The following is a 19,121-nucleotide window of genomic DNA, read 5'->3' on the forward strand; positions in this document are numbered from 1 at the left end:
AGTAGCCCACCTGTGTTATGCCTGAGAAAATAACATAGGGTAACATGTGCACAAAGGAAAACCCACACAATTTCAAGCTACATCTGTGCATGTGTTACATTTGGCTCACCATTCTTTGCTCGGTGTTCAATATTAAGATAACTGTCACAACACATATTCTTCTGACATGTGGTTCAGTATGATAACCTAGCCTACTCCTGTTTTTTTTTGTTCTCCGAGACCCACAATACATTCAAAACAAATATGACTAGGATGGCACTGAGCTGGTGCTCCTGCACGGTTATTCGGAAGCACAGGTCTGTTGTCACACCTTGTTCGAAGTGAAGATCCCAAGCAGGCCGGAGCGTTTCTTTTTGCCGCCTGAAATGGTGCCCCGTATGGTGTCCCCGCGGTAGGACGGCGTCATACTGCTAGTCGTGCTGCCCGTTTCACAGCTTCTCATGGAACTGAGGTCTTCAAATGGGAAGTCATCTGGCGGCGCATAGCCAGATTTATACCTTTCTATGACTATCTCAGCATCCTGCCATGATTTGAAAATGGAAAAGGGGTGTCATCACCACACGAATTTTCGAAAAAGCCGGAATTGCAAATGGGTCACTTACCTTTGTGGGATCTATAGAATCTGCAGCAAGTACTATTCCATCTAGGCATTTTGTAATAATAGGTAAGACTTGTCTATGTATTTCTGCTGTCCTCTTCATGTATGCTTGTATGCAACCAGACCTCCTTTCATCCATCCTTTGGAGTTGCTGAAGGATATAAAACGAAACAGAGATGGAGCCATTGCAAATGGGGTAGTACAGCTTAGAATCTCGCTTAACCCTTCGGATTAGTAACGAATGTGCAGTCTGAACTTTCAAAGTACAACTGTAGCGCGATCCAAGAAGGGACAACCGGGAGCCTCGGAAGGTCAATCGAAAGTGATTTATTCGCAGCGCACGGGGACCGTGCTAAGCTCGGTGCGCGGCGATGACGATGATGCTACATAGCCCCCCCGCTGGAGGAGAGCTATAGTCTTCAAGTGACTGTCTTGGGTGAAGGGCTGGATGGGGGATGCGAGGGTGGAGAGAAACTCGCCAAGGCTTCAGCAGAGAGGTCCGGATTCAGAACATGGGCCGGCTTTAGTCTGTCGTTAGAGACAGTGTCCTCTCTGCCGTTGACCCTGATGATCGAGGTCTTTGGGGTTCTCGAGAGAACGGGATGAGGCCCAGTGTATGGCGGTTGCAGAGACCTGCGTACGGCGTCGGTCCGCAGGAACACGTGGGAGGAGGTCATGAGGTCGGGGCTGACGTAGGGAGACTGGTTATGCCGCTCGCGAGGCGGGGAAGGTCGAAGGCAGCGGAAGGCTTGCTGCAGCTTAACGAGGTAGGCTGCCGAGTCACCTGGGGAAGGTGTGGTCTGGGAAGCGTAGAACTCCGACGGCAAGCGAAGCGTGGTGCCATAGACCAATTCGGCGGGGGAACAATTGAGTTCGGCATGCACGGCCGTGCGGATGCCTAGAAGCGCGACCGGAAGCGAAGAAACCCATTCGGCTGTGTTCCCAATGCACATGAGGGCGGCCTTCAGGGTGCGGTGGAAGCGTTCTACAAGGCCGTTAGTTGCAGGATGGTAGGAAGTCGTCCGGAGACGCGAGCAGCCGAGGAGCTTCGTGAGGGCGTGAAAAAGGGCGGACTCGAATTGTCTTCCCCTGTCGGTGACGATCTCCGAGGGAACGCCGAAACGGCTGATCCATGTGCTGACGAAGGCAGCAGCCACTGAGTGGGCGGTCATGTCGGCAAGGGGAACTGCCTCCGACCACCACGTAAAGTGGTCGACGCATGTCAAGATGTACCGTTTCCCTTGCCGACATGACGATGATGATGATGCTACACAACCATATCACTCCTCTGAAACAGCCTTTCTTTTCTACTTGTCCTTAAAAATATTGTGCAGCAATATCAAACTAAAGGGTCAAGATGTACCGTTTCCCTTGCCGACACGACGATGACGATGATGCTACACAACCATATCACTCCTCTGAAACAGCCTTTCTTTTCTACTTGTTCTTAAAAATATTGTGCAGCAATATCAAACTAAAGGGTACCGTAATGCAAATAGTCTAATATAACAGAGACGTAACGTATAAAAGCTAAAGTGAGAGGGACTATGGTATAGGAATGCAAATGCACAGGTGAGAGGAGCCTAACACAAATAAGTACATTTGTGGTCGCACCAGACACCAAAGTGGACATAGCCGTATGAACATTGTGCCGTCAGTATTTATTTATCTATTTATTTCTTTATGATACCCTCAGTATGATTGATATTATGGTTGTGAATCTGGGATACAACACTACAAAAGCAGCTGAGGCCTTGATGAACGAACATAATGCATGTTTGCAATCGCAATGCATCTTCATGTGCCACAAATACTAGCTAGCCCAGAAGAAGAACAGGTTCTGCTCCCGAGGCCTTAAAATCTCTGACCAGTTCGCTGGACTACTAGGAAGGCATATAAAATGTTCTCGCATCAAGGTAGACAGCCACTTTTGGGATATATTTACAAACCTGATTCCCCCATTCTGCAGTTCTCCAAAATATGCTTAGGCAGCATATTTTCTTTGCCTGGATTTATTACACAGTGGACTGCAAAGCAGATTTTCTGCTCACAATCATCCCCTTACCACTGAGGGAGCAAAATAAAAAAGGAAGCAAGTGAGTTATCCCCCAGAAAACCTCAAGCTCGGATTTGAAATTATTTTATCCATAATGGCAATGCACAAGGTAAAGAAGACTTACATCAAAGACCCTGGGCATCAGTTCGTTGTAATGCTCTCTCTGAAGATTGTTTGTCTTCTGCAGTTGGTTGGCATAGTCTGTTTTTGCATCTTCAGATACCTGGTTCCTCTGTTGTTTTGTTTGCCTTGCCTGTGAAAAGTGCAACACAATTTCATTAAGAAAACGTGTGCAATACAAATCATCAGTTATGTTTCAGGTGCAAATATGCATATCACACCTTTTCTACTTCTGCTCGAGATAGGTGCAGGTCATTGTCTGCCCTGTTGAAGGCTTCCTCTGACTTTTCCGCCTCCTTGAACATTTTTTCGTAGTGTTTTTTGCTCTAGAGAGGAATACAAAGATGAATTAAACAATTGAGATTGTGCAGCAAGTTGTGCAGAAGTTGTGCAGCACATCTGAAGTTGTGCATGCAAAGAAAAAAATATACAAATGCATGGAGAAAAACGTCAACAGAGAGTATCGTCCCAAGGGTCTCTATTTTGTAAATGCAAATTGAGACATACAGCTATAATGACACACCACTAAGCACTGACCTTATCCAGAGCAGCACAGGAATTCTGGAGGGATGCTTGTAGTTTTGAGCCTTCCGATAAAAGCTGTAACCGTTTTACACAGCCATTGAAAAACAAAACCTGTATTGTCACTATGTCACTACACTTCAAGAGGGGAACATGTTCGAGCCCATACTTATATATTATTTGCATAATATGCACACTATCATACTCTTCCTACCTTTTTCCTTTCATCTTTGAGCTCTTTGACCAGAGTGGAAATGTCCTTGGCAATAATGCCCAGCAGGTTTTCCGAAATTAGCTCATGCTGACCAGCAATATCGCTGGTTTCGTTGAGCATCATAGAAAATGCCTTATATGATGAATAGCTGCGAGCAAAAAACAAAGTGGGTAATGCACAACTGCACCTGGTCGCCTACGACGAAGTATGATTGGCTCACTGACAGACACATTATCTACTCTCAATCAGAAGCTGAGGTTGCCATACTCTTCCTGTTGACGTACATGTAACAATTACAATTGTACTTTGCATATGCAGTTACAATTACAGTGAAACTTCTCTAGCAGAGACACCCACAGGGCCAGGATTCTTGTCCGCTGAAGGGAGGTGTCCGTAGACGAGAGGTATTGAAGTAAGAGCATTAAAAGCTTGCCGGGGGAAACCAAGCAGTCCGCAGTAGGGGAGTGTCTGTCTAGGAGAGGCAGAAGAGTAGCCAGAAAAATATTTCGGGAGAGGTTACGTGGGGACTTTACACGGGAGAGGAGGATTCCCCCTAATTTCCCTCTCCCAAATGTACAATTTGGAGGGAGGGGTGAACCCCCAGAACCCCCCACTGACTATGCCAGTGAGAAGAGGTGTCTGTACTGGGAGGTTTCACTGTACTTTGCATATAAAGGTGTTTGGTGTGTCTAACTATGAATAAGGAAGTTGATCCTTACCTGTTATCTTCATCGTCTTTCTTTTTGGGCTGGTAATTTTTAACAAGTTTCCTAAAGTAGAAAAATATACTGTCTCAGAACACTCCAAAGCAGCTCTGTCAATCTTCCCATTGTGAATGTAATTATCTGGAGCATGTTCCTTCTGGCGAGAAACTATCCCAGAACGATCAACGGTTATGTCAGTTAGTTACGAAGAAATGTTTAATCAATGCCCCTGTCACGCCCAAGTGTGGTGAAAAACAAATAAAAATCACTAAGCTATATACTGAACACCACACTAAAACAAAAGGGAATTGTCTAAAATTATTAGAAATCTCTAGCATAAAAGAAAAAAAGCCAGCAGTCTCATTTTATGACACAGTTAAGATCTTGAAATTTGAGTTTGGTATCTCATTCTGTGATCAGAACCTCTGTTTCTGACTTGTGCAGAATGTGACGCCATTCAATTCCGTGTAGGTCAACTCACTACGAGATTAACCGGCATGCTTTGTCATTACATGTGCTATAGTGTTCTTTTTATTTCTTACCATAAGATGCGTAATGTAATAAGGAACCATGATCACAAGCTTCGGCACATGTTCTGCCCCTCGTACGGCAAAGTAGTGCACGTGACAGAGATTTTTCCACAATTATTGCCTAGGGTTTGACTTTTTTTGGATTAAAACTGATTCCCCCGGATTATCGCCCCCCCGAATCGGTTTCGTGTTACAAGGGATTTCTCCACGAATTCCAATCATGTATCATGTCTTATCATGTGCGCTATCTAGTAGCAATCCGTACGCATGTGTAAATATTATTTGAGACAAAAAATAAAGCATGCAAAGCACATTTGACATAAAAACTTGTGACGCTTGTAACTATAAATCGTGAGGTATGTATGTTTGACTGACATACGCACTTTAACTGCGGGCAGTTTGCTGGACAGAAAGCAAAAAATAATAAACTGACAGCACCCAAATTTATCACTAGCACCCGATTTCACCCAAATTACTCGAAAATAGCGCCCAATTTTTCCATCCCTAGTCGGGGAATGGCACTTAACCCCAATCACAGTCACACCCTTATGTATATCCAAACAAATAGCTACCAATATAGTCACTAAGCTTAAATCAGCTTAATGTACCTGAGTTTTGCAGCATAATCTGTCTCTATTGATGATCTGTCTTTGATGAACTGGTTGAAGTTGTCTAGGAATTGCAACCCTTGGTGCGTGTGGCTTGAAATCTTGTCATACTGGTCCTGCATAGAAGAGAAGGAAAAGCATGGTACCAGCGTCGTTGTATGGGCAGTGGTCACAGAGTGGTCACTTTCTCAGAAGATGTAGTTAAGTTATAGTTACATGGTTCAGAAAGTATTTTTTAAGTTACAGGAAAAGTTACAGAAATAACACAATTACATTACAGACAATCAGCTACTTGAGTTGCTCCAGGCATGTCCATTTAAAGTGACGAGGTATTATGTCTCCCACAAATTATTTAGAGCGTTGTTCCTATCACAAGTTCAGAAAGGAAGCAGGAAAGCGCACCTGAAGTTAAATTAGTCATTAAACTCATTATATTGTACTCATCATCAAAGCGGCACATATATAGCACCATCAAACAAAACTTATGAGAACAGAGGTTCAAATCTACATATCTGTGATTGGGTCTGATGAGCGTCTACAAGAACAGTTAGAACCTCCTTGGAGTATATGCATTACCTTTTCAATGAATTTTAAAACATATGAGAAAAACCAGGAGCTATAAGAAAAATGGAGAGCCTGACCGCAGTTAAAAAGTCTCAGCCCTTCGAAAGAAACAATACTGCGAACAGAAATTTACAACACAGTCATTTAAACCACAGTAGAAAGTAACTGTTCTTAAAGTATAAGTAGCACACAGAATGCAATTACATCACCGTTACTCATTTACAAAAGTATTTAGGTACAGTAATGAATTACCTGCAAGGTAATTAATTACAGTTCCTTAATTACTTGAAATTAAGTACTTCACAGCTCAGGCGGTGATACAGCACTGTATGCTGTGAAACATTTCTCTCATATTAGTACACGTTTTTTGTTACATCCGGATGATTGACAAGGGCACTCTTGATCCCCAAGGCCTATGTTGCAATGCTGCTCCATTTCAGCCATTGTTGACTTTTGATCGACATCTGCCACAGAGATAGCCTTCAGGTATATCACTGAACAAACACAATAAACAATGTTGGGTGTGCCAATTATTACAGTATTATTTTATCGATGTTTCACAAGGTGTAAAAAAAAATCTGAAATGGAAAGTGGATGTGCCAGTTCACCTCAAGTTCGAAAGATGTTATAGACAGCAAACCAGTAATATGTTGTACAGAAACCATGAACACTAAAACTAGTGCAGTTGTGGCATTATGGGAATGTGCCCTGTGAATGAAACAAATGACTTCTGCGATCAAATAAGCCAGTACAACCACTTGCGGATAGGGAACGTCACACACTTTTAGGAACCGATGGGTGTGAACAAGGCTGATGGTTCTCTGCCGCTCTATGTAGAAGAATTATTCTTACCTATCATGAAAGTTTAGCCAATATGTTTGCAATTTAATTAGTCACCAATGTCAAAAGTTTTACAACCCCCCAAATTGTTTTACACTGAGGAGGATGAGGTTTTCAGTGGAAAAAGAACACCTTCTGCTCAGAGCATCCATCCCGGGTGAAATAAGAACGGTCACTTCTATTCAAGTGTAATTGTGAATGTCATCGATGGCAGAGGTAAAAATTGGTGGTGCCACTATCACCACCAATATGTACCGTATGCCTACCGGTTCACAATAATACAGTAAGGGGAGAAACAGAGCATCCTTCTCCAATCTGATTACGAAAGAGAACTCCCAAGACAGCCCCCTCACCCACTCCCCAGGCGCACCGCGATCTGAAAGGCAGATTTAGTAATGTCTAAAGTAGACAAACCGTCCACCACCCCAACATGTCAGCCGCCCATGCAATGGCAGAAGGCCCCAAATATTTAGACTAATGCAAGGTGTTGTGGGATTTCTTCCGTGTCCTCCAGGGGTTACGGGTCCGATCCACCCACGTCGCCCAGGCATGGAGGACAGCTCGACTGCTTACAAAGAGACAACAGGTTTATTGCTCCCAGCGGGCTCCGTCGCTTGTCCAAGCGCGGAATGCTCGTACGGGACACAGAAGGAATCCCATAATGTGGCGCCCAACGGGGGAGACTCCATGCGCCAACATGTCCCGCCGCCAAAGTGGCCATGCGAAAGACACGGAACGGCCACGTTGCAGAGGTGATACTAATATTTTGACACGCCTGTCCTACGGCCAGCTGCTGTTCGGAAATACCAGATCGAACTCTGATGTGAGCTTCAGGAAGCTCTGATGTTAGGTCTATCGAACAACGGTACGGAACTGAAGCCGGAGCTTAATAGCGACATCCAGGAAGTAATGATGGACGAGTTGAACAAGGAAAAAAAATCTGGTACGGACCATTTCCCGTCGTAATTCACTTACTTGGAAAGGAGTCAAGCGTGTACGCAGCCACACGTCATACAACATGAAGAAGACCGAGAGACACGGACACAGAAGACGACAAACGTAAGTTCTCAGTTCCATGAAGAAGACCGAGAGACACCCGATCACGGTCTCTCGGTCTTCTTCATGGATCTATACCAGCTGGCCTGCACCCTTTCCCTTGTGTCATACACCACAACCAGTAAGAACCCAAAGGTTTTGTCCTTCCCAACAGCTTGAAATCATCCTAACATCCAGCCGCGGAATGACAAAAGGGAGTGATATACGTATTCCCTAAACTCCCGTTACGTTCATATTGTTCAGCATTAGCACCACAAAAGCGAACAGAAGAAAGATCCAGTCGCCATGAAATTTTCCAACAGCATCTCATCGAAGCAATGGGTGTGCTACAATAATGATCCCCCAAACTAGGATTATTTCCAGGACCGCCGTATTTTCCGGCGTCCAACGCTTAAATTAAAGAGAAAAAAAAAAAAAAGAAAAGAAATCATGTATAACGCACAGAATAAATGTTTTAGCAACATGCTTCGTTGTTCTCCAGTACAGGCCGTCGGAGCACCTACGATCTCCCCGGGCAAGGTATATGTATATATATGAAAAAACGAAGAAAAAAAAAAGACACTCATTATACATTGGAACATACGCGTGCTTCATTCTTGCCATTCACGAAAGCACAAAGTAGGTGACGTTCATAAGTTTGCACCCACTGACCGCGCCCACTGGATGCAGATTATATCGATTATCAGAGACCTTGAACAGGACAAGAGTGATTGCGAGTGAAGCAATCCGGCACCACTCACTGGCAGATACTCCGGAAAACTCTCCCTCCATGACACAAGGTAGAGGATAGCTAAGCGTTTAGTTCAATGAAAAATTCGGATCGCTAACGTGCACATCCAGAGCGTGAGAGTTGGTCTCCTGGGGCCTGGGTTAACGTAAAAGACAAAAGAACGTACGTGTACCGCTGGATATCGGCATTTATACTGGTCCTACACTGTAGCAGTATCAGCCAATATCCAGCCAATAATGGTCCAAGACGTTGTAGACCGCTGAGCAAACTACGGCACGAACAGTGGCGTAGCCCCATAATGGTTCTCAATTGACCGAGTGTGTACAGAGCTGTGCTAGGTACATTTCCGTGGCAAGTAGCCTCGCTTTGAACGAGCTCTCGCCGCTATAAAAATCCCTGCACTGAACGCCCTGTCTCTATGGATATCTACCTCTTCAGCGTTGCCATATGCAACACCACATACATCCACTCTCAAGGGAAGCAAGAAAGAAAGCAGCATTGATTATGTGCCTAGAAATCTTGCACTGTTACGGCCTGTTGTACAGTGAACCACCAGTGAAACACCAAACGAAGCGGCAAAGACTTTTCACGTGCATTCGGATCATTTTTTTACACGTAGCTTCACGTCTAGCTCAGGATTGCATTCACAATTCGGATACCTTTACCGATGATGCCGCTACGTATCTACGTATCTTGCACGGAATACAATCGCCCACGTCACCACGAGGGGACGGTCACCACTAAGGTCCCCGCCCAGTAGCTCCAGGTGTATGAGAAGGTGTACCTACCAAAGTAAAGCCCTTCGCGTGGGTCACATCCAAAGGCCACTGACCACGCCAAATCTGCAGGGTATCCCACACACGCTCCTTCAAAATCGAATAGCTGTACACCAACGGCATTGCGACAGTCGTGCGATCGGCAGGCTATCACTAAACGGTCTGAACTTGAAATCCAAACGAGGACGTAGCAAAGATCGCTCCAGTTTACGAAGAGCGTTGACTTCTAAAGCAGGTATTTTGGTCGAGAAAAGCAAGTTCTACTTTCGAGAAACGCAAAATGCATAACAAGCTCGATCTACATGTTTCTTATCTAATTCGTTCACAGTTGGACGATAAATGTAGCAAGAGCGGCGCTTAGTAGCAGGGACAGGACGACGTTAGAAACTGAAAAGATAAAACAGCTTAATCAGGAGCTACCACGTACTGCACTTTCGTTTTGGCCGATAAATGCACACATCTACGGAGAACGCCCCGGTTGAGGACAAACTGAGTAAAAACGTACGTTCGCGTCAGAATGATTTAAATTTCAACCTGTATATTTGCTCGGGCGTACGATACATAAAATATAAATCGGTATGGGGTAGTGGTCGTGAAGACGTACTGGGACGAGTGAGGCCTTGCCCACCCAGCAGCAGTCACTTGAGCACGAACGTGGGACGACAGCAGTGCACGCATAAACGTATAGAGATATCGTGTAACCGTAGCAAACCTTGAACAGACAGGTACAAAGATAAAGAAGATGAAACAGCGACGATACAGCGCCACAATTCCCAGATGACGGAGCGGACAACAACCTCTTCCTGTCCACAAACGTTGCGGCACTTGCAATCCCCTCCCGGAACCACAACCACCACGACAGCTGACGTACACACAAATTCCCACCATAACTGAGGACCTACGTTTTTCCACAGCTCCACTAGAGGGTGCGTTCCACAGCCAGAAGCGACACCGGCCCTGGACAGGTCAATCCTGGACGCGGACACTCCTGGAACGACCTTCGCGAGGCCAACCATCGTAGAGACACTTTAGCGCACAAAATCCAACCGCAAGTATGCACCGAGTGGCAAAATCCAACGTGTCCCGTCGACGTCCACGTATGTATACGATACTGTGGGTCGGTCTCCGAGCGAGCGACGTCCTGCAGCGGCAGGGTGTGGAGGAATGCCACACGGACGAAGCCGCCCACCGGTTCTGGCCGAGAGAAATGGTCGGCAAAAATGGACGGGGAATACAACGAAGCACACGACGAGAGCAGGCCGGCGACTCCCGAACGACGGGCCTCCTCTCCACAGCTAGTTTTACGCCCGACAGACCGCTGTAGACATGAGCTCGTCGATTATTCTTTTAGAGGTAGCCCGTTCTTCAATAGAGAGTGGAAAACGGCGAAGAAGGTCAAAGGCTGCGAGTGGGCATATCGCAATCCATGCATGGGCAATTCATTGCACCGGTCAGCTGCTGGAGCCCATTAGCGTCTATGGTATATGTGCATGTAACTTGTGCAAACGTGCATATAGGGCTGTGCATCCGCCAAGGTGTGTTTGAGAAAAGGAAAAAAAAAAAAAAAATCCAGTGAGCTGATTACTACAGCTCACGGCGGATCTTCAAATGCATTGGGGGAAAATTGCTAAACGAATGAGGTCACTGCGAAATGCGATCCACGATACACTGAACTATTGTTTAACTACTGCTTGCTCTTCATTTCGGTTAATTCTGCTCAATTTAATTCTGCTACCTGCATTTGTTGTGCGACCTCAGTTGATTCGCGGTCATACGAGCAAGGAATAGCTTTTGACATATTACTGACGTTCATGATCTGCACGTTAAACCGCCTCTGCGCTGTTGTCGACGAAGCATATTAGACACCTTCGTACCGGCAGCAGGTTACGCACAATCCTTTTTTTTTTCTTTCTTTTTCTTGTTTTCAAACGCGAAGCACTTCCGTATGCTATTTGGCTCGCGTTCGTCACCCGGTTGTTTTTCACACAAAGGTAGGACACCCTTTTATACCTTGTATGCCAAGACAAACACTCGCAATCCCTTTGTTTCCCACGTACTTTAAATGGCAGCAACTGCGGCGCTGTCGGGGCGGGCGTCGCCAATAACGAGTGGACCGTTTCCCGTCGGAAATTAGCCGTGGAGGAAACGATCTTTCTTTCTATCTTTCTTTGTTGCCAACGGTACGCTGACACGGCGGCTCCGACGTCGTCGCGACAGGGAACGCAAGAGGATGCCGTCACATTACCCAGAAATGTTCGGCTCCTCTCAGCGGATCAAGACACAGAAGTTGCTGGAGAATATGAAAGAACTGGCTTCCCCATTCGAAATAATTCGTATAGCCACCTCACTAGACCTCTGAAACGACCGTTTTACTAGAGGAACTCTTTCCTTTGCCAAGTGGAACGGGCGGTTGCGTTTTTGCTCCAGATACGTATGCCAAGACAAAGAAATTTGGCTTCGTGTATGACGTGCCGGAATGCGGGCTGTTCGGTGCTCTCAACTTGTCTTTACAGAAAGCACAACCATTCAGGTCCTCGAGGATACACTTTGTGGTTACTATACCAGTGCATCATCGTGCAAACCCAAGGGTGATTCAAAATGACTTAAACAACCCCACAATTTGACACGTTGAGTCATCACGCTATCCTGGCACAATAGACGATTTTACAAAGATGCGCGCGCCACCAAGCGGGCGGCGCAAAGCAGTATGGGAACTTTGAGAGACACTGCTTCGTCGTCTGTTTCGGTTATGGTTTACCCCGGCTGACGCTGCTGCTTCGCACAGCGGGAATGTTGTTGTTCTTCTTCTACCTCCGCCTCTGCCCGTCTCGTAATGCTTGAAGCCACCTAAGTTCCCATGAGCCCTTGCGTGCCACAGGTGGCGCTCGCTTTTCTAAAAAGGTCTATCGCTTGTCCCATCCTACAGTCGGCAATATGAGGTCCATCGCTTCGTTTTCTTTTTCCAACCCAAGGAAGTTCATCTGCAAGTCAGTGTTTAACCCTTTCAACTATCCGGTAAGCTATCGTAAACACACCTGGCAATTTAACAAATGAAAATTCGGAGCCACAACCTGCGCCACCGGCTCTGACCGGCGAAAGCGAAAGCGTTGCGCCAAAGAGGGCTTGAATCAAAATACGTGTCCAACGATCCCTCGCCGCGGAACACAAAAGGTTTTCTCTCCAACCTAACGGTGTCTACGCGGCGTCAAAAGGTTGCTTCCTCATCTTTTTCTTTTTTTGTCGAGGAAGTAGTATTTCATTTGCGCGTCATGGGAACGCACAGAAAGAATGTCTATCACCGTCTTTCCCTCTTTCCACCTCGTGCCCGTAAGGTGTCCCGTCTGAGTTACACGACAGTAAATGGTTGGGTCTACGCTCAAAATACACGTGCAGAGCAAATCGGATACTTGGACGTTTTGCGCCGTTTCCGACCGCTCTGTGCAAACACCGGAGGACGTTTCTTTGAGAAGCTCTTCCGCCTCCCGGTGGTCGACGTATCGATGTAAGACAGTGTTTGAAGCATAGCTAATCGAGTTGGTTAACAAGAGCTTCTAACGAAAGCAAACGCTGGAAAACATACAAAGGAGTAGCAATTTGCAGCAACGGATGAGAAAGAGATTCCAAATACTATTCGAGTTCATCTGACCATCGGCAAAACCCACTCCATGAGCATGCTCATCATGCTCAGCCTTTTTTTTAAGTTCCGTGTCAGCGCCGCGAAGCAACTGTGGCTATGAGCTGCGTACAGACGTAGACAGATGGAGAGAGGACAGTAGGAAGGAGTAGGGGACAGGGGGGTTAGTATGCGTCCTGGGCCGACTTCAAGGGGAACTGGCACGACATTCGTCTGGAAAAATTGCCGGAAAATCCAGGGAAAACCCCCAGACAGCACAGTCAGTGCGGGGATTCGAATCCGCGGTACCTCCCAGTCTTGACGTAGTAAGCGGCCACCCTAACCACTATGCCACGGGAGCTAGTTCATGCTCAATGCTGCAAATGAGCTGAGCATAAGTGAGCAAAAGGAGAGCTCAGCAGGGAGTGAGCGAGCATGAGTATGAGCAAACGGATAGCTTGAGCACGGAGCGAATGGGCATGAGTGAGCGTCAGTCACGAGTAGTGTCTGTCGACCTCTGCATCTGACATGCACTGAGAGAAACTCCGGTGGAGGTTTTAGTTAGTACTCATCTCCAGCAATCCGGTTGCGTGAGTGGAAGCCGCCATTGTTTTATTCAGAGAAGGCAATGACTCTTTTGTCTCTTCTCTTGTGCGTCGTATTTACACCTGCGTCGGGGTGTTAGGTACTTTGTCCGTTTCGAATTACCATTCTCTTCTTTGTGGTTGCGAATCGTGTACTGGTGTTCCACACGAATGCAACCTTTCCTCCCTCGCTCTCGTTATTACCTTTCTCTGCCAGTGGACACAGTCACTATTTCCGACACAGTGTAACCTATCCCGGTATCGTGTTTCCACGTGCTAAGGGTTTGACGTGTGACGGAGATTGCAACCGTGAATCCAGCGGAGATCATGGTGTTTCGGACATCGAAAGCTGGCTCAAGAACTGATGTCTCTTTGTTCCCTTTCTTGCTTCCCGTCCACTGAAGGTGCGGCATAGCCAACGACGGATGCGACGGGCCAGGGTCGATCATTGTGGAGAGTCAGTGGTCACAGATGAGCTCTGGCTTCTGGCTTATGCTCATGTCGCACGAGCATCGACCATATGCTGACCCGTCGACGAGTTAAAACATGTATCAGAGCGTGAAGTGTGTCTGCTTATCGACCCAGATGACGTTGATTATTAGACCTTGGAGAATGATAACGATCACTGAAGAGTGTATAGTCAGGTTTAATTTAATGGATTTCTCTCCCTCTCTCTCTCTCTCTTAGTCTTATTTCTCTAGGTGGTTGTGAGGACTCCACGTTCGTTCACTTCCAATTTCCCTTTACGTATTGCTGGTGCTGTGTGTTCCTAACGATTAGAGGTCCGCGGCATTCTGTCGACGGCCTGTGGAGAGCCTATGCAGAACCAATTTCTATGTTTTCCTAAGAAGAAAATCGAACTTTCATGGACGGATGAAATCCAAATTTGAGGTGTTGTTGTGACGAAATATTCCCGAAAGCTTCAGAGCATCACAAAAATTGGTTTCGTCAACGTAACAGTTCTTGGAGCTCGCAAATATCCCAATGTAGCGTCTGAATTTGAATTTTTAAATTCGCGATTTTTAGCGAAAGGTAAATTCATGCATAGAGTAATTGGCCGGCAAAAAATTTGTAAAAAGGATAATTATTGCGAAAGAAAGGAAACCCCGCACCTCACACGGTATAATCTGCGCGCACGCAAAACACTTTTTCCTCGACGTGGGTGATCAAAGCCAGCCTGTTATACAACGTGCACACATGACGTCACGCGTGTTCGTTCGAAGGTTTCCCACACGGGGATACTGTTTTGTCGTGAATCACGAGAATGAGCCATCCATGGCATGTGTCTTGGTATCGCTTATATCCTTTGTTCTTCGCCTTACATTGTTCCAATCTGTGCAGAGGACGAATAGAATGAAGTCCGTAATATCTTCTCCTCCGATAGCACGGCCATTCCATTATCCGCGAAATAAAGGGAGAACAGAGAAAATTGATCATTTGAGAGTGCCCCCCGCTCGGCCTCCGAGACTGATCGTGAGTGATAGGAAATAGCGAAGTGAAACAGTTGCAGTGCCACCGCGCGGACCAAAAATCGTGTCCTCAGAACACCACCGAATTTATGCCCATCACATCGCGATCCACGTGCCTCACACTGTATTCTCTCGAAATGTAATAAATAATGTAATAAAAATGATAAATATATTTATTATTTTTATTGTGACCCGGAAAGCATAGGATACGCAATCTGTCACACGTCTGGCAACATTGCTCCTCGAGGGTTGATATCCGTCTCCATCACCCCTGTTGATTCTGCTGGCTGTCTTCCAACGAGGGGAGGGGATTGGGAAACTGCACGCTCGCTGTTGCTAGGAGACGGACGGCAGAGCTCGCCGTGACGTCATCAACTCTTGCAGAATCCGAAACTTTTCTGAAAGAAGTTTTGCGTGTACTCCCCACAAATTGTACAGTTGAATCGCGTTACCTTCACTGACAGGATTCACATTTTGTGTGAGCGACGCTGATTTACGATACGAAATGAAATATAATTTCTTAAACCAGCATAAATGCGATTTTCTTTCTTTGTTCCGCTCAGCGTCGCGAAGCAACTGTGGCTATGAGCGGCGTACAGACGTGAACAGATGGAGAGAGGACAGCAGGAAGGAGTGGGGGACAGGGGAGTTAGCATGCGTCCTGAGCCGACTTCAGGGGGAACTGAGCAGCCATGCATTGGGAAAGTCTTCGGAAAACCCAGGGAAAACCTCACAACAACAGAGCCGGTGGTAGGATTCGAACACACCACCTCTCTTCAGCACGATCTTCGCTACCAGCGACGAGAGGGATGCCCCTTAACCCGCTGGGCCATGCCGCTGGAATGTTATCGAAATCCCCTATTATCATTCGGGAGTCAATGTCCTTGGTTAGAACGTACAGTGAAAGCCTTTATCTAAACTAGACTGTGTTTACGCGAATAATGAAAACTTAACAGAATTTAGCAACACCCGGCGTCGGGTGCTTGGCGCCCCCATCGCCCGGTAGCCCGCTCCCACATTGCGGTTGGGTCATCGTGGGACCTGCTTCCCATAGACGGGTGGTCCTGGAAGGCCCGGCCAGGACTATTCAGCTAGTCGCCATCTCTCTTTTCATTTCTATTCATGGAATCTACAAACTCTAAAAAACATGATCGGCGCCACAAAAGGCACCGCACCGAAGTGCAAACATTGCAATTTCTCAATTCCACTCCAGAACCATGGTTCCCAAAGATCCTCATCCTTCAGGCTGAAGATCTAGGCTGAAGAAGGCTAGTGTATCTCCCTTCCTTGTTGCTAAAATCCTCACCACGTGTCCAGTGTACCAACATCTTCGTCAACATCATTTTGCTCCCTTTTATAGAAACTTTTTATTACTCCACCCAATGCTTCTGCTGGGTGATGACAGTTTCGTTCCTTTAGAGAACGTGTATATGTTTTTTAAAGATACTGGGTTTTTAAAAAGGTCTGTGATTCTAAATACTATTGTAACAGTTACTCCAATTTTAGTCCTGAACACGTACTTTTTTAACTAGCTGGTCTTCAGTCGCATTTGGCGCATTGTGGCCTTTGTAGCTGACGCGCCAATAAAACCCGAATCAAATCAAATCAAAATTTAGCAACATTCTCGGGACGGTCATACACTCGCAGAAGATCGCCAGGAAGAAAGCCTCCAGCGTATACACAGGGGCCGCTTGACCCCATCCTGAGCATGGCGCACCAAAACCTCCACGAGCGCAGGAAGCATTCAAGCATCCCTCACGGAATCTCAATCGGCCACAACAAAGCAGAGTGTTCGCTCAAACACTATATACGCCAGGAATTGATGGACTGCCAAACATCTACACACAGAGCGAGGGAACATTGTAAACACGGAGTCACGAAGAAATTCCTCATCGTTACGGTTCGACGAACCCAAGAGCAGGAAGCCGCGCGTACGGCTACTATATAAGGGCGAGTCTGAAAGCGCCATAAATATGGATTTTGAAGTGCGGACGCGTGTCCCTCCCATTACGCATGCACGTTTGCCGCAAAAACTCGGGACGATTAATATTGGGAACATGAGTGGCGGTTACTTAAAACGGGGTCGTAAAATATACGGCACGGCGCTGCGATATGTTAAAAAACGTGAGTGTCTGTATCGGAAGCACGTTGCGGGAAAATTGGCGTATTGGCTTAGTGACCCTATAGCTCACGGTATATGAAATGTAGGTCGTCATGCTTATAGCGTTGACAGGCAGGTGTGTGTAGTGGAATGACTGTTTGCCTTCCTATAAGCCGTTGAGAAGTATACTTCCGAGAACGATCATGGGCGCTCAATATGACGTTTCGTCCTCTAACTTATCGAATAATCGTACCGTGGGTGATCTTACTTGTTACAAATAGATAACACGTTAAAGAGATATGTAGAAAGTTCTTTTTTCTAATCTCTTACATCTTCAATCTTATCCACTTTATCGACGTTAAACCTTCGTTTCCCACCAAACCGTAAACCAACCACACCGTAAACCAATGTCTTCTTGTATTGTTAATCTCGTATGCTCCCTGAGTCAGCAATGCGTTACGTGACTCGGTGAGGTGAAAAGTTAATTAGCAGCAGCCTTGCAAGTCGGTGAATTTCTTTCTAACGTTTGCAGCGAAGGCTAGTCATTTAGAAATCATGGGCAGGATTCCGCGTTTTCGATTTTAATGGAAAAACACTGAAAAACATACGCCGGGTAAATTTTCCCTCATTCAGTTTTAATCGAAAAACACTGAATACAGAGGCACATTCCATAGGGACGACGAGAGAGAAATTGCTGCAGATGCCCAGCAAGTTGTTGATGCAGATCAGTAAACAACACAGATCGGGTTGTGAAAAATGTCCGTTTACTTTTTCGTTGGCCGTAAAACGCCATCGCAGCGAACAGCGGCATGCTGAATGCTCGAGCGTCGTGCGGAAATTCCATTGTGATTTCTATTCGCAGGTAACTGTCGGGTAAACAATGTACACGCCAGGAAAAACATCGAAAAACGCCGATTTCGTGAAAACCAATAAACACCGAAAAACATACGCCGAATCCGCCCAACATAAAAACCGAAAATTGCGGAACTCAAATTATGGGCAAGCAACATTGTGTACGTAAGTTGTTGGTTGGCAGTGCAGTGTCGTGTCGCTCTTGTTTCCTTCTCAACACTGGCGGTTTTAGCGCTTTTAATACGTCAGTAAACATTTACAGTCAACCCTCGATTTATGAACACCCTCGGTTCCCCGAAAAATCGTTCATAAATCGAGGGATTCATAAATCGAAAATTCCGTTAACTGAGTACTACCGAGCAAATGGAAGAGTATTTCCCAGTTGGGATTGTGTTTATAATGCCATATATTGTGCGACCACCTTATTTATCAACTGAGGTCAGGAACACGTGGTCGCACCTTGTGCGACCCCTGAAAACCCGTTTGTTGTTCGGATTTCGAGGGGTTAAGAACCGAGGGTGCAATAATTGGCAAACGTTTTGTCCGTTCAGGCGTCATTCATAAGACCTTAAAGAATAAGAATAATCCCTTTGAAGGTTTCTGTTGACCTCGGAACGATCCGTTCATAAATTGATGGCAAAAACGCTGGGCAACTTCTAGTTGGTTCCCAGAAATTCCGTTCATTATTCGAATATCGAGGTTCATAAAACGAGGGAAAAATGAATGGAAAAAGTTTGGTTCCCCGTGCTCGTGTTCATAAAACGAGGGAATTCATAAATCGAAGGTTCATAAATCGAGGGTTGACTGTATTAGCTTCGGGGAGAGACACTGAAATATTATTTCCTGCCAGACAAGGCCCTTCAGCCCTAAACGTATTTAGCGAATCCAACGACCCGTACCGCACGTTTCTATTTCGCCCCCTCGTGCAGGCAATTATCACTCACGTATACATGCACGCTCCATTTTGTACGACCGAGTCTTCCTGCTCGTGCGGGGAGAGTCAGAATTAAACAGAGGAGCAAGCACGCCGTCAGTCGAGAAAGAACAAGGCAGCTAGGGTCGTCATACAGCTCCTAAAAATAAAGCCGTGGGAGGTGTATCGCATAAGAGGGACTAAGTCATGTCCCCCGTTACGATGAGAAACAGACCCTCTTACTCACTCGGAGAGCAATCACTGCTCCTCT

At 46.1% G+C, this 19,121-nt stretch overlaps 1 protein-coding gene across 3 annotated transcripts in view; it reads right to left on the minus strand.

The window, feature by feature from the left end:
• Window positions 1–19,121, minus strand: part of LOC135368638 (formin-binding protein 1-like) — a 51,969-nt gene that overhangs the window by 10,999 nt on the left and 21,849 nt on the right. For 2 of the 3 annotated variants that reach the window (XM_064602045.1, XM_064602044.1), the window contains exons 1-9: window positions 9,331–9,456; window positions 5,353–5,468; window positions 4,230–4,280; window positions 3,511–3,658; window positions 3,312–3,374; window positions 2,996–3,100; window positions 2,779–2,907; window positions 603–749; window positions 311–520 (exon numbers count right to left, since the gene is read on the minus strand). In XM_064602045.1, the coding sequence (XP_064458115.1) occupies window positions 311–520; window positions 603–749; window positions 2,779–2,907; window positions 2,996–3,100; window positions 3,312–3,374; window positions 3,511–3,658; window positions 4,230–4,280; window positions 5,353–5,468; window positions 9,331–9,441 (1,080 nt within the window). In that variant the 5' untranslated portion in view covers window positions 9,442–9,456. Of the gene's footprint in view, window positions 1–310; window positions 521–602; window positions 750–2,778; window positions 2,908–2,995; window positions 3,101–3,311; window positions 3,375–3,510; window positions 3,659–4,229; window positions 4,281–5,352; window positions 5,469–9,330; window positions 9,457–19,121 lie in introns of those variants that run through there. The other variant, XM_064602046.1, reaches the window with a different exon arrangement.

Source organism: Ornithodoros turicata, chromosome 9 (genome assembly GCF_037126465.1).
Source record: "Ornithodoros turicata isolate Travis chromosome 9, ASM3712646v1, whole genome shotgun sequence".
Lineage (NCBI taxonomy): Eukaryota > Metazoa > Arthropoda > Arachnida > Ixodida > Argasidae > Ornithodoros > Ornithodoros turicata.